The sequence below is a fragment of the Arctopsyche grandis genome, chromosome 10, assembly GCF_051622035.1.
Source record: "Arctopsyche grandis isolate Sample6627 chromosome 10, ASM5162203v2, whole genome shotgun sequence".
NCBI classification, from domain to species: Eukaryota; Metazoa; Arthropoda; class Insecta; order Trichoptera; family Hydropsychidae; genus Arctopsyche; species Arctopsyche grandis.
The window spans coordinates 15,991,678-16,007,129 of NC_135364.1; the positions used below are offsets into that span (position 1 = coordinate 15,991,678).

Genomic DNA, 15,452 nt, shown 5'->3' on the forward strand with positions numbered 1-15,452 from the left:
TACTGGCCTAATTAGACTATATTGTGAAAGAATGCCCTCTGAGACATTGAGATGAAGCTGGTGAGTTAAATATTTGAAAATGGTTAGAGATTAGACACGTAGAGCGGCGCTGTGGCCAAAGGGGGTGGGGGGTGAGGTTTGCCGTGCGGCATGGTGTCGGTGTTGGCGGCACGTGTGCAGCGATTTGCGGTTTCGACTTTCCGCGCTCTCCCCCTGCGCCTCCGCCCCCCGGCCCTGAGCCCCCGAGCTGCCTTCTCCAACGCCACCATGGCCGAAGAACCGCTGTCCAAAAAGTTATTTCATTCATAAAACCTTTATTCGGGTCGTCGAGTTGATTCATTTCACCTTATATACGTGCACTTCCGGTCCGTATCCCACACCTGGGCCATACCTGGTGCTATTTCTATAGAAATTTGCGCTCATTACACTTGGTGACTACCTGACGATTAACGTATTTACTGCGAGGAAATGCAATTTGCACAAATTCCGCTGAATTGCATCACTATATGCCAATTAGATTACATTAATGCATTGTCATATATCCTTATCGCTTGAATAAATTTCCCCTTTTGAAATTTTATGCTTTAGAATTTATTGGTTTGATGAATCAAAATAACTTTTTTATGTAAACAAAAATAAAATATTCGTATGTTATTATTATTTGAAGCTTGACTAAATTAAGAATATTTGTTTTCAATAGAATTTTTTTTATCGACAAATGTATCCACAAAAAATATTCCCAAAAAGTTAGTATACAAATTTTGTTTTTGTTTTTATTTGTTACGTGAAATAACTTTCATAAACATGTTATATTACATTTTCATTAAGGTAAAATAAAAAAAACTTTCGAAATGTAAATAAAAAGCGATGATTTAAATTTTGCGAAATTACATCCAGATGTGCAATATTTATATAAATATATATATATGTCAATATTTTGAAATAACATTACCAATACGAAAAGCAAAGATGTAAACTTTATTTGTGTTTATTTATTTTTTTGCGTCATACTTTCAGTGAGCTCAAGAGACGACTAAAAGCTGAGCAAAAAGCAAAAGAGAAAGTTGAAAAAACTGCTAAGGCGGCAGCAACACCGAAACCGACAGAAAAAGTCAAATCTGTACAAGAAGAAGAGATAAGTCCAAATGAGTTTTTCAAACTACGATCGGCTGCGGTTGCTGCTCTCAAAGCGACTGGACTTAAAGAAGAACATCCATATCCTCACAAATTCCATGTCGATATAGCTCTTTCGCAATTTATCAAAGATTATAACCACCTAACTGAGGGCACTGTCATGGACGATGTAACGATATCTGTAGCGGGCCGGGTCCACGCTATTCGAGAGTCTGGAGCCAAATTAATATTTTACGATCTTAGAGGCGAAGGTGTAAAACTTCAGGTATCTAAAATCAACATTGCCCATTTTAATGCAATTATAATTGAGTTTTATTCAATGAAGTGACGATTTCAGGTGATGGCAAATGCCAAATTGTATGCATCAGAAGCTGAATTCGAACACGACACTGATAAGTTACGTAGAGGAGATATCATCGGCGTTCAAGGGCACCCAGGCAAAACAAAAAAAGGAGAACTTTCGATTATTCCTAAAAGAGTTAAATTATTATCACCTTGCCTACATATGTTGCCTCATTTACACTTTGGATTAAAAGACAAAGAAACGAGGTTTAGGCAACGGTATTTAGATCTCATTTTGAATGATAGAGTGTGTATAAATTTTAATTTTTTATCTTATTAGTTTTACTCTGCGGACAGTTTTATCATTACTTTTCATTTCCAGGTTCGGCAAACTTTCTATACACGTGCTAAAATTATCGCATATGTCAGGCGGTTTTTAGATGACATGGGATTCTTAGAAATCGAAACGCCTATGATGAATATGATTGCTGGAGGAGCGACGGCAAAGCCTTTCGTCACCCATCATAATGATTTGAATATGGATCTATTCATGAGAATAGCTCCAGAATTGTACCACAAAATAGTAGTTGTGGGTGGTTTAGATAGAGTTTATGAAATTGGCCGTCAATTCCGCAACGAAGGCATTGATCTAACACACAATCCTGAATTCACCACTTGCGAGTTTTATATGGCGTATGCCGACTATAACGATCTGATAACTATCACTGAAGCTATGGTTTCTGGCATGGTGAAATCTATTCACGGAAGCTTTAAGGTATAACTTGTGTTGACTATATTGTTTCTATGGTGAAAAACAGATTTTAATGATGTTATTGTCTTTATAACTCGACAGGTAAAATATCATCCTGATGGGCCAGAAGGTGAAGAAGTTGAGATGGACTTCACACCTCCATTCAGAAGAGTGCCAATGATTCCGACGCTTGAGAAGTTGTTAAATGTTAAATTCCCAAAATCGGAATTGTTTGGAACACCAGAAACAAACAAATTCCTCAATGAACTTTGTCAAAAAAATCAGGTCTAATTTTTTACGACTCATCTAGATTTCGAGATTTATAGATGCATTATAATCATGTTAAGGGAATTTGTAGGTTGAGTGCACACCGCCTAGAACATCTGCTAGGTTGTTGGATAAATTAGTTGGACACTACATTGAAGAAACTTGCATCAACCCAACGTTCATCTGCGATCATCCACAGGTTATGAGTCCTCTCGCTAAATACCACAGAGACGATCCTGGACTAACCGAAAGGTATCCTAAAGTTCCATCACTATCATTTACCTTTTATATTCATTGTATCAAAAGAAACGAACGTTTTATTTCACAGATTTGAGTTATTCGTTATGAAAAAGGAGATCTGCAATGCGTATACTGAACTTAACGATCCAGCTGTTCAGCGAGAGAGATTTGAACAACAAGCCAGCGATAAAGCAGCTGGTGATGATGAAGCTCAAGGTGTTGATGAATCGTTTTGTACTGCATTGGAATATGGACTTCCACCTACTGGTGGTTGGGGAATGGGTATCGATCGTCTAACCATGTTTTTGACTGATGCCAATAATATAAAAGTATGGTTATTAAATTGATTGTGCTATTTTCTTTTAGATTTCCTTTATTAAATATCTTTTTTTCCTGTTTTGTAGGAGGTGCTTTTGTTCCCTGCTATGAAACCAGATGATCCTACTAAAGGACTTACAGAAGTTGCAGAAGAAGCCACGACTGAAAATCATTAGTAATTGCGTCATTTGTATCTGCAATTTATAATTTATTTATTATATGAAATATAATATTAATTTTAAAATTTGTTTCATTTCTTTGCGTGCTACTGTCTAATGAAATTCAGAGCTGGGCCACACCCATTGACTTGCAAGTAACTCTGTTGCTCATGGTCATTCTGGGTCACCCAACTCAGGCAACCAGAAGCGACCAAGAATCCGCTAATACCTATTAAGAGTTTTCAATATGTGACAATACTCTCACACATATTCATATTTTTTTGACTATGTAGTCGCCTCGAGTGTGGCACCCCTCAATACAACTATGTATATACATTCTGAGGTATCTTGTCAGTCACTCAAACAATAAAATCACTGACCAGAATGAACGCTAGCAACCGATTTCGCTGGTCGGGTGACTTTATAGCTCTGGAAACCAGCAAACTGCCTAATGTATCATGCTCCATAAAATTGCTGTCTAGTTGCCCGTAAGTCACCCGGTGTAGCCAGGCTCTTAATGGTAAAACAGTCATCTTCTAAAGGGTTTTAATAAATGAATTTATTAAATTAATCATTAGTTAAATTATTTCATAATTTTCAGAACACTTAGTTACAAGTGGGAAGTGTATGTGCACTATTTATAATATACATATTTCATATGAATGCACTTACAACTTTATAAGTGTTAACCGAAAACGACATACGCTAGACTCAAGTGTTATGATAGAAATCATGTGTATATCATATCACGTAGATAGAAGGCGAAATACATTATAGAAATAAAATTATGGATGATGTAATGAGAAATGTAAAGAGAAGTATATGGAAATGGAAGATACTTGTTGCGGAAATGAAGTGAGATATACCATGAGTATGTTAGTGTGAAGGAAAGTAAAAATAACGAAAAGGAGTGCTTTGAAAAAGTCTAATTGAGGTGATTTCACAATGACATACAAATAAAAGTATTCAAATACAAAGTAATTATTTATTTTCGATTTTAAAAATGATATATAAATTAAGTAGGTGTTATCGTCTTGGGTCACTGGGTAGTTCATCATATGACATTTCAAATTTGAGAAATATTTTCTTAAGGATTCATAACATTTTCATTCATCATCATACGCATACTAATTTTGAATGAATTGACATTTTCTTCTGTAAGTCGTCAAGTTATGAAATGTTCTATGACAAGTTCTCCCATAATCTTACATATAATTAAATTAATATGTACATATAAAATGCATTAAGAGTCTATTCCTCTGGAGAATTATCGTTGGGCTCCATTTCCCGGGTTGAGTTGTAATGTTCGCCCAAACCGTACAGGTGTCTATGATAAGTCAACACTATGACGTCACCGCTCTTCGAGTATTCTTCTCCTTGGATAATGAGACCGGGAGGAGCAGCTTGAACAACATGAATGGCAGTCTTGAGAGAGGAAGCGAGCGCTTGCAGTTCGATCTGCCCACCCCATGAATTGGTATCGGAGACGTCCCGGCAATAGCGCTCAAATTGCTGGTCCGTCAGGGTATCGCCGGTGACCGGATCGCACATAAAAGGACTCAGATCATTGCGATTTGCTCTTATGTATTTAGCAGCGAGGTGACGCAGCTCACGCACTAAAAATGGTCTACTCTTGGCTGCTAGCTGATGCCGTATTGCGCTATATAAACAATTACCATCAGGAGAGATGGACCATAATGTTAAACCTCGCTTTTTTAGGGCTTTTTGTATTACACGTGTTTCAGCTATACGCTCGGCTCCAGCACCGGCTGCTATGCTATCGGCGATTTCTTGAGTACGGGCTACCTCTGAAGCAGTTTTCTTGTCCCGCCGTCTTTGAGCCCTAGATATGCGAGTCACCGCAGTCGATTCTTGGTGTTCGGGTTCAGGCTGCGGCTCTTGCTCATCTTCTACTTGTGATTCTGGCTGTTCGATATCAACGTGACAGTTAGTGAAAGTAGCGGCTTCATTCAAATGAGTTTTTCGAAGGTCTTCTTCGAGCTTATTGACCAGCACGTCTAACTCTTTCTTTTTCTTTTTGTCAGGTTTTCCAGCAGCTTTCTTGAGCTGCTGAATTTGAGCTTGCAGCAGACGTTTCTCTTGGCGATGACGCTGCTGTTGTTGCTCTCGAGTTTCAATCTGATTGTCGACCTCCACCCCCGCCCCCTCACCCTCCCCAGCCTCCATGGGGTGGCTTCTCGCCAATTCTCACAGCAACATACGTAGACGTCAAAAATTGAGGTTAACAGATTTGGTCTTAAAACTTTCAATCACAACCTTATCTATCTGCTTTATACGATCTCTTATTTTAAAATGGCTTGTATTTTACTAGTACCTATTTTAATATGAAAGGTCAGTATTTATATTAAACAGCCATTATAAATAATAAATGGTCAGCATTAATGTTAAATGATAAGTTTTATTTTGACGAATGGCCAGTATTACTTTTTACAAGGTATTTAATATTGGGTGGTATTACCACAAGGTTGATACGGTCTTGATAGACAATTCCATCCAAGAGGCATTGTTTTTTTTGGCGTGGCATTGTTTGGCAAATGTACATTTTTATTTATACTGACATTTAGTAATATAATACTGAGCATTTTGTCCATAAAATACTGGTCAAAATTGATTAAAATACTGACAATTATAAATTGTTTTACAACGCAGATAATAAAATAGAATTTGAAAAACAGTATTGTTAAAGGAAACAGATAATAAAAGTAATTTCAGTAGTTTAAAACCATTGATCTATTCAAATTATTAGCTTCAATCAGATTCTTGAATACCCACAATTATTCACGTGCTTAATACGAATTTATAGCAGTATGTAATTTAATTTTAAATTCAAAATGTAATCGATTCCCTATCTCATTGTAGAAATTCTACTCTTCCATAATGTCATATTTGAATTCGAGTTGAATTCACCGAAATTATAACATTAAATGAATGGTTTTGTCACGAAAATCGCGAATACAGAATATCTGGCACTCGAATTTTTGTTAGTATGATAGTTCGATGGATGGGATTTTCGGGTGCCAGATGTTCAGTGATCTATCCGTGCAGAATAATCACTAAACCTAAATGAATAGTGAAAAACGATTTAATACATAAAAACAAAGCTGAATACATACATATGTATATCCAACACGGAACAAATATGGACCAATGATAATGAATAACTATTAAGTGCTCCCCACTTTTCCAGAATTACCCACTTACATTAGCTTTTTACGTAATGTTTGTTTTTACATACCTCTTATACAGTTCACATGGTTTTCGTGTTAGTGGTAATGTTTTATATCTCTTATCTCTTTTTCATGTTAAGGTTAAAGCAATCAGAAAATCCTAATCTACATATTTAGAGAAGGAAAATAATCATTAATCCATAGTTATGAATACTTCTGTTTGCTTTCTTTATAACTTAATGGCTGAAAATTTTTTTTTTAATTTAACATACGATTATCGTATGCGCTTGCACTGTCCACCGCTGGAATTGATCATGCGGTACTTAATCATAGCTTTTGCTTTAAATACATTTTGTTACATCTGAATACACAAGCGGGTATGTAGACACAAATTATAATGAATACTTAGAATTCTGAAAACACTTAAATGGAAAAAATACTATAAAAAATAAAAGCTAACCGTTTGGTATATGGAAATCACATTTTATTTCACTTTGTCTTTGATATATTATGATTCAGTTATAATTACACAATAAATATCTTCAACTCATAAGTACAGTTCAACTACAAAATATTTGAAAACTACAAATAAACCACTAAGGTAATTACTAACTTAAATCACAAAAACAGATCAATAAAATTTATTTCAATTGACATTTTTGTAGCAAATTATGAAATATAAAATAAAGAGAACTAAAAAAAATAATCATTTCTTAATTTAAATTCATGGAATGTGGTCTTTCAAAAATTATGAGATAATTCTATATTGAGATGTATAAATGTGGAATTTTATAATTAAATTAAATGTACAAATAAGCTTAACACATACATTGTATAAATCTACAAAAGCTGCTTAAAGCTATTTTAATTTTTAACTAGCATTTCGAAATTTTATACCTTAATATCACTTTAAAGTGTATTTTTACGATTATTTGGTTTGTAGAAAAAAATTGTCACCAGAAGGAATAATGTGGGTATAAATAATATCTTACTCTTAATTATTGAAAGCATACTGCTTTAAGAGTACATTAAACTATAATTTTAAATAAATACGATTAAATAGAAAATCATCATTAAATGATTCAAAAAACTCCAATACATGTACAATTAATTAGCATTCATTTGAAAACTCTTGAGAATATACAAAATTATTAAAACTGTGGGAGATACGTTAACTTTACTACGCGAGTCAAATAGTAAATTACTGTGTAAATCCACTGAGCATGACAACGCTTATATTATTATAAAGCAATTAATCACATTTTTAACGGAGTAAATCATTCCGAAGGCGTCAGATCCTTTTCCACTTCTCCTTCAGAAAGCAGTTGAGTTAGAAGTTCATAGATTGGTTCAAAAGCCTTTCGACAACCAGCATTGGATAACATTAAATAATCGTGCATATCGTGATGACTTATAGTTCCATCTGGCTGTACAAATCCGTTATCGATAGAAACTGTTTCCACTTTAACCATGTTAGACACTTTTTCTTTAACTAATTCATTAACTTTTTTATTTTTATCTCTAAGACTATTAGGATGTTGTCCTCTAGGAAGTAAACTCTATAATAATAAAACAAAAAAATAATTACTATGCTAAAATATCTAAAAAATATTGACAAAATAATCTCTATTAGGCTATTAAATCTATTATGAAAATTAATAAGTATAATATAAACGAATTCAATTAAATTTATATGAAGTTGTACAAAATCTGAATGAGAATGTACTCTCTAAAATTGAAAAATCAGGTAACAGAATCATTATATAATAAAAATAAAATGGTTACTTACTGGAATAACAATATAAAGAGTGGGATGTTTGTCTCTAATAGTTCTCACTATTTCCAGAATACCCTCAGCGATTTCTGATGCTGAATTATCGATATTATTAGTACCTACATGAAGCACGATCACCTGAAAATAAGAAATTTCAGAAACACATAAAAACTTCCAGTCTCGATTATAATGTCTTGATATTTCTACGAACATTCAAATTAAAAAATTTTCCTAATGAAAAAACTTAAAACGACCGTAAGTGTAAAATGTCCACATACGTTAAGTAAGACAATAGCAATAAAACCATAAATACATATGTTTCAATATGGAACCAATTTCAGATAAATAAATGATAACATTTTTTACGATTGAGTAAGATTTACTATGGTTAGATTTTATACGACAACGAAATTTGCGATGATATACATTATGCACGGTATGTACGTATTTTCTGGATAAAGTGAAAATAACGTACCTTTGGATGAACATTATCCAATTCTCCGTTGACGACCCTCCACAAGACATTTTGTGTTTGATCCCTGTGAATACTGAAGTTGAGAGAGTGAAGCGGAGCAAACCACTGGTTCCAAACTTCAGTGTGGCCCAAAAATTGAAGAATGGAATCGCCCAGAAAGATAACTTCCGGATCTTTGTCGCGAGCGTCCAGCAAGAACCTATTATGCTTCAATGAAAATGAGGTTATTAGGGGGGTGAGTCCTGAGTCTGTGGCACGGATAAAAGTGTAATGAGTAGTGGGGATTACAATGCTGATCCATCTGGCGTCTCCGTCGACATCGGGCGGCACAGCGGCCGCCGCAGGGCCCCCGCTGCCGCCCATCTCAACTGACAGCCAGCAGCCAACACCAACACGTGCACCCACACACCACACCGCACCGCACCGCACCGCACCGCACCGCACTGCATTGCGCAACTTCTACCAACACTACGATTATTCTAAATAATCATTTCACTCGTTATCTTATTAAATCCATGGTAAATTCAATTAAATTAGATTCAAATTAAAGCTCACTCTGTCTCTTATACTGTATGTTAAAAGTAAAGGTCTTTTATGGACCTTCACTGCCTTCGGGCAGGTCCCTAGGCTACTTTACATGTGAGCCTCCCCCCGCCAAGCTCAAAACGAGACATGTTTAGGGATTCCAATCGAATATTCGAATATATTCGGCCTTTTTTGAATATTTTAAATTTTATTCGATTATTATTTTTTTATAATTCAATTGAGTCATTTTTCGAAAACAATAACCCAATTTGTGAAGAAATAATGAATAAAAAAAAGGGTATTCAAAGATTTCGACCATTTTAAAAAAAGAAATAAGACGTTAAATATGTTGTGTAATTCCTTATTAACTATTAAGCCTACATCGACCGTAACTGAAAGAGTATTTTCTACAGCGGGATCAATCAAGACGAAACTGCGAACAAATTTGAAATTTCAAAACTTGTAATGCACTTTTATTTTTAAAATATGTATTTTTAAATGTTAAATAAATATTGTTGTTATAAATATGCTCGTTTTTTTCTTTTGGTTATTCTTTTCAACATTTAAAAATTTATTAAACATTTCGAATATATTCGAAAACTTGAATATTTCATGATTTTAATATTCGACATTAGAATAATTCATTTGACGAATATTTGGGATCCTAGACATGTCCAAAATATAAATGAAAAATTGGTTCACACGTACTTTTTTTAATGGAAAACAAAAAATATTGATAACTTTTATTATGGCTGCATTTTTTTCTATAGTATGTAGTCTTAAACTTGATGTTTTCATGATTAGTTGAAAATTATGAAAACGGGATTTGATACTAAAAATCACATAATATTCGGAATCATAGTAAACTTTATTGGCGCACGCTACACAGTCTGCACCGGGTAGCACCATTTTTGGGGTGACACCAAACACCAAATTGAAAAACGCCAATTCAACATATTCTTTGTATGACAGTCCTCGAGTGGCAACACGCCTCATTGCAATTTCTGTATATATACAGCCTTCTGTATTTATACAGCTACCGCGAAAACCATCTGGTGCAGCTATATGGTTCGGTGATTACATCCCAAATATGAATCTCTACCGGGGTAACCGCAGCTATGACAATCGCTCGCGCGGGTCTCCTGTCGTACGAAAATTCGTCATACAAGAAAATTTCCGTACAGAAAACTGTCCAAATATTGCTCAAAATTTCCCAAATCTCGTAAAAAAAGCATTTTCTAAGCAATATTTGGGCAATTTTCTGTACGGAAATTTTCTTGCGACAGGAGATTCGCGCGAGTGATTTTTCGTAGCAGCGGTTATCCTGGCAGAGATTCACATTTGGGATATCCAGTTATATATAGCATTAAATATGAGTAATAATTGGCTTTTGTTAGAATTCCTGAGAAATTAGTATATGTACCTAAATGCAAGAAGGTTAACTGATTGGCTACGTCCACACTACCGATATCTACACCCGATATTTGCGAATTTTTCCATAACCAGTTCCTAAATAGCAACCACAGGTGGCAATACGGGAACTGGTCAACTGGATATGGAAAATTCGAGAATATCGGGTGTAGATATCGGTAGTGTGGACGTAGCCATTCAGTCTGACGGAGACGCAATCCAGAAACAAAGTATGAACTTGGCTTAAATTTTAGCGCGTCTCTCCTGTAAGTCAAAACAATTAAAAATATTAGAAAATATTTTTTAGGTGACACCTACCCTAGCAACGCCACTGCATTTTGAAGTGTAGGGATGTCAGGCTGTCACTGATTGTAATTTTGATAGCAGTAATCGCAAGTGGCGAAGAGCGGTACGGTTGGCTGCGCGTTCGTGACGTCAGTGGCAGTGGCAGTGGTGGTGGCAATTGGCAGGTGTGCTCGCGAGCACAGCAGAGCGCCGCATCAGTCGTCAGTGGAGCCAGCGGAGAGTCGGTCGTGTCCATCAGCATTCAGCAGTCACCAGTCACCAGTCACCAGTCGCCAGTCGCGAGTCGCTGGTCGCCAATCGCCAATCGCCAATCGCCAATCGCCAATCGCCAATTGCCAATTGCCAATCGCCACTTCGCGTCACGGCGGCGACACAGTGAGTCAAGTGAAGTGAAGTGAGGTGAAGTGAAGTGAAGCGAGACGAGGCGAGGTGAGGTGAAGTGAAGTGAGGTGCAGCGAAGTGAAGAGGCCGCGATGCCGCTCTTCGGCAAGTCGCAGAAGAGTCCCGCGGAGTTGGTGCGCGCTCTCAAGGACGCGCTCACGGCTCTCGAGCGCCAGGACAAGAAGTCCGACAAGGCGCAAGAGGACGTCAGCAAGAACCTCGTCAGTATACATATTTGATATCAACTATCGCACACACTACCACTCACTCACACGGACACACCGCACCGCACTTTCCTCTCCTGCCCTACACATGCACACGTACACGTACGTGCTCACACCGCGCGCGCACACACTCACACACACACCCGCTCAAACACATACTCGGTCGCCGCGTCACGCGCTCACACATGTTTACACGCAGCTCGCGCACGCATACACTTGCATCTGTAAGTGCATCGCACACGTTTGTTATGTTGCACGACAGCCGACACCCGACACCCGACACCCGATACCAAACACCAATCTGACATTTCCCTCTATACTTTTGTTTATTTCTTTTCAACGCCGTTTTGAATTGTCTACTTGGTTTCGTTCCGATGAGGGCTCGTGCGAGTTCGGTCACTCGATACATCGGTCGTTTTGAACGTTCGCCTCTTCAATATGGACGATTTAAGGTTGGCACCACTGCGTTTATGGTTAGCTGTCACTTTTCCTTTTCGCACAAGCCGTCTGTCAGAAATTGTGAAAATGTATTTTTATCACACGTTCGAATGGATTGCATAGTTTTATAACGTGAAAGTAAATTATTCAATGTCGGATACGGAATTGATTAAAATTTAAATCGAAACAATCGAGTGCGAGTATTTAATTTGTCTAGAGACATCTCTTGAAAGTTTTGCTAACTAAAAAAAACTTTTTTCACGATCGATGCTGTCTAAATTAACTATCTCGGTATACGAGTGGCGATATATTTTTATATTACAGAAAATTGTAATTGAATTTTCATCATGTGTATGTAGGCGAATGAGACCAATTACTTTCACCGATGTAGTACATAATACATAATATGTAATAAACCCGAGTGTAGTATAGATATATTCCTTCGAGAATTTCCAAATTGATTACTTTATTAATAATGATATGCCGAAATATTTTGATATATAAAATTTTACAACAGAACCTTGTAAACCACTATCTAAACAGGAAAACTACATATGTGTATGCACTGCACAATCAAAACGAAAAAAGATAATAATGAAAAATACTAACCATTGTGTTATTTATCATCTGGAGAAATAAATATTTTCTTAGAAGCGGAAATGGTTGCGTTTGTAAATAAAATAAAAGTCCATTCATGTTTTTCAAATAATTGATAACAATTTTTTTTTTTGTTCATTTCAATGAATTAATAATGATCATATTTTTTCTTCAAAATCTGCAATGTATCGTTTCAATCAGGGCTGTGGAATCGGTTCAAAATTTATTAACTTTTTGTTATGATTCGGATCCGACTCCAGTGAGATCGACTTTTCTTGGCAAAGTATAAAATTGTTAGTAATAAAGGTAATAGCGGTATTCAAATTATAAAAAAATTAAAGGAATTAAAGAAAACATTAAAAGTTGACATGTTACCCAATTTATTAATTTATTGGAAGTGAAAATTGGTAAAAATAAGAAGTAAGTACATTCATAGTGTATGTTTATGAATTTTATACACAAACAAATCATTTTAATAAAAGAAATGAGAGTAAAAATGATTTTTAAAAGAACTGAGGAAACGTCGGTTTTGGCTATAACACATCAAAATACTTACAATACAATTTTTATAAAGAAATTATTAAATTTTAATTTACCAGTGGATTTACTTCAGTAAAATCAGAGAGTCTAGTTGATATATCTACCGTAATAAATAGTAGTCGTAGTCAGTTGATTTTTTACTACTTCGATTCTGACTCCACTTGAAACGCTCCGACTCCACGGCCCCGATTTAAATTCAAAGTCTTTATAGAGGCTTTCAGTTTTTAAAAATCCGGTTACTTTATCACAAAACCACATCTAAATATGACTACAAATTGCGTACAATATTCAATTGTGATTGATTTTTAATGTGTTTACCGATAGCTATGTAAATTGAAAGTTCGCTTCGCTAATTGGCATTTCGATTTTGTTGACTTTTCAGGTGTTAATAAAAAATATGTTGTACGGCACGTCTGATGTAGAACCTCAAACGGATATAATAGTTGCTCAACTGGCTCAAGAATTGTATAACTCAAATCTTCTCCTCCTCTTAATCCAGGTTAGTCGCTCGAACTCCCCGTTGATATATGTTAATAATTTTTCCTTGTGTTTTAATAATGTTCGATGAATATTTTCAGAATCTTAATCGGATAGATTTCGAAGGAAAGAAAGATGTAGCACAAGTTTTTAATAATGTTCTACGTCGTCAAATTGGAACACGATCGCCGACCGTTGAACACATCTGTACCAAACCTGAAATACTGTTCACTCTCATGACTGGGTAAGATTTCACGCGTACATATCACGTTTTATGCAATATATGTATTCATCTTACATTTAACTGTATTTGTTAATTCTTCTTCAGATAAAATATGTCACTGTAAATGATGATTTTTGTGTTTTGTTAGTAATTTACTTAAAAAAATAAAACATACTAATAAATTGTTTAATTAACGAATTAAACAATTTAATAGATAGACACGAAAAACAATCGGTATTAATCTTCATGAATCATATCGGGATTAACACACAAGTATGTGCATGCGTGCTTGAGTATATGTGTTTGTGATTATTTTTAAATACGATTCAAGCAAAATATCGCAATCATTTAACTTTGGTTCACTTTAGGTATGAACATCAAGAGATTGCCTTGAACGGTGGGATGATGTTGCGGGAGTGTGCCAGGTATGAGGCACTTGCCAAAATAATGTTATACTCGGAGGACTTCTTCAACTTCTTCAGATACGTCGAAGTTTCCACGTTTGATATAGCCTCTGATGCCTTCTCTACTTTTAAGGTGAGCGTGAATTCTTCATATCATCGTTTGATTCTATTACTCTATACATACATCTATTGAGAGTCATGCGAATAATATTGTCATTATACGTTTCAGGAACTTTTAACCAGGCATAAATTATTGTGTTCTGAATTTTTGGAAGCAAATTATGATACAGTTTTTGGTCACTATCAACGTCTATTAAATTCCGAAAATTACGTGACTAGAAGACAAAGTTTAAAGTTATTGGGTGAACTTTTACTTGATAGGCATAATTTTTCCGTAATGACAAGATACATTTCCAATCCGGATAATTTAAAACTTATGATGAATATGCTAAAAGAGAAATCACGCAACATACAGTTTGAAGCGTTCCATGTCTTCAAGGTACGTTTTTATTTTTGCATGTTTGCACAAAATTGTAAATACGATTATTAACTATGTACATTTTTTAGGTGTTCGTGGCTAATCCAAATAAACCTAAACCAATATTGGACATACTTTTACGTAATCAAGACAAATTAGTGGATTTCTTAACTAAATTTCATACAGATCGTTCCGAAGACGAACAATTCAATGATGAAAAGGCCTATCTCATTAAACAGATAAAAGAATTGAAGCCATCAGATCACTAACATTTACTGCATAATTATTATTGCACGGCCAACATAAAATTTTCTTCTCTAACCTACTTTACATGCCTTTGAATTGAAAATAAATAATGATAAAAGAATTTAAATTAAAAAAAATTGATCACCAATAATAAACGATGTAATTACATAAGTTTTGAAGCCATAGGACTATTTTTTTAAATTATAAAATGCTAGTTATATTTTACATAATTAAAAATACATATGCGGCATAGGTGTATGTACTTTAAATGTTTGTATTTATCGTACATCCGGATACCCTGACAGATGACCATCTCCATCATACTGCTATTACGTTCCTCCCGGGTTGCGATGCCCAAATAAATTTTAAAATACTTCTTACGTAACTAGTCAAAACTATATTATGTAATAATATTATATTTCAATGACAGAAATGGGACAATTCTCTTTTATTTGGATAGTTTTTCTAGTTTAAAACTCCATTTACTGTCATTAAATTTACATCTATAGATCCAATCATCTTCCAAATTTAAACTGAGAATTAGTTGAGAATCTATTATATATCTCGAAGCTTTGAGCATATACATATATGCTGTGTAAAACTATTGCCTACTTTT

General features: G+C 35.2%; 4 protein-coding genes across 5 annotated transcripts; 2 read left to right on the top strand and 2 right to left on the bottom strand.

The window, feature by feature from the left end:
• The first annotated feature begins 101 nt into the window (after positions 1-101).
• LysRS (Lysyl-tRNA synthetase) lies at positions 102-3,236 on the top strand. The gene is made up of 8 exons (XM_077439395.1): positions 102-293; positions 1,018-1,399; positions 1,472-1,723; positions 1,799-2,191; positions 2,270-2,452; positions 2,526-2,686; positions 2,763-3,003; positions 3,079-3,236. The coding sequence occupies exons 1-8, from the start codon at positions 151-153 to the stop codon at positions 3,166-3,168; spliced, it is 1,845 nt and encodes a 614-aa protein (XP_077295521.1). The 5' UTR covers positions 102-150; the 3' UTR covers positions 3,169-3,236.
• Positions 3,237-4,064: 828 nt separating this feature from the next.
• On the bottom strand, positions 4,065-5,440 carry LOC143918178 (deubiquitinase OTUD6B). Its single transcript, XM_077439928.1, has one exon. It carries the CDS (start codon positions 5,335-5,337, stop codon positions 4,402-4,404), a length of 936 nt encoding a protein of 311 aa, XP_077296054.1. The 5' UTR covers positions 5,338-5,440; the 3' UTR covers positions 4,065-4,401.
• A 111-nt stretch (positions 5,441-5,551) lies between these two features.
• On the bottom strand, positions 5,552-11,574 carry Paf-AHalpha (Platelet-activating factor acetylhydrolase alpha). Of its 2 annotated transcripts, none has more exons than XM_077439931.1 (5): positions 10,841-11,574; positions 8,876-9,545; positions 8,588-8,794; positions 8,128-8,250; positions 5,552-7,897 (listed from the first exon to the last, which is right to left on the bottom strand). In XM_077439931.1, exons 2-5 carry the CDS (start codon positions 8,948-8,950, stop codon positions 7,616-7,618), a joined length of 687 nt encoding a protein of 228 aa, XP_077296057.1. In that variant the 5' UTR covers positions 8,951-9,545; positions 10,841-11,574; the 3' UTR covers positions 5,552-7,615. The 2 variants fall into 2 exon arrangements, with proteins under 2 accessions (XP_077296057.1, XP_077296058.1); XM_077439932.1 differs by having other exon boundaries at positions 8,876-9,055; positions 10,841-11,535.
• On the top strand, positions 9,670-15,336 carry Mo25 (calcium binding protein Mo25). Its single transcript, XM_077439927.1, has 7 exons — positions 9,670-10,290; positions 10,426-11,430; positions 13,391-13,507; positions 13,587-13,729; positions 14,077-14,245; positions 14,342-14,611; positions 14,680-15,336. The coding sequence occupies exons 2-7, from the start codon at positions 11,302-11,304 to the stop codon at positions 14,857-14,859; spliced, it is 1,008 nt and encodes a 335-aa protein (XP_077296053.1). The 5' UTR covers positions 9,670-10,290; positions 10,426-11,301; the 3' UTR covers positions 14,860-15,336.
• Positions 15,337-15,452: the final 116 nt, after the last annotated feature.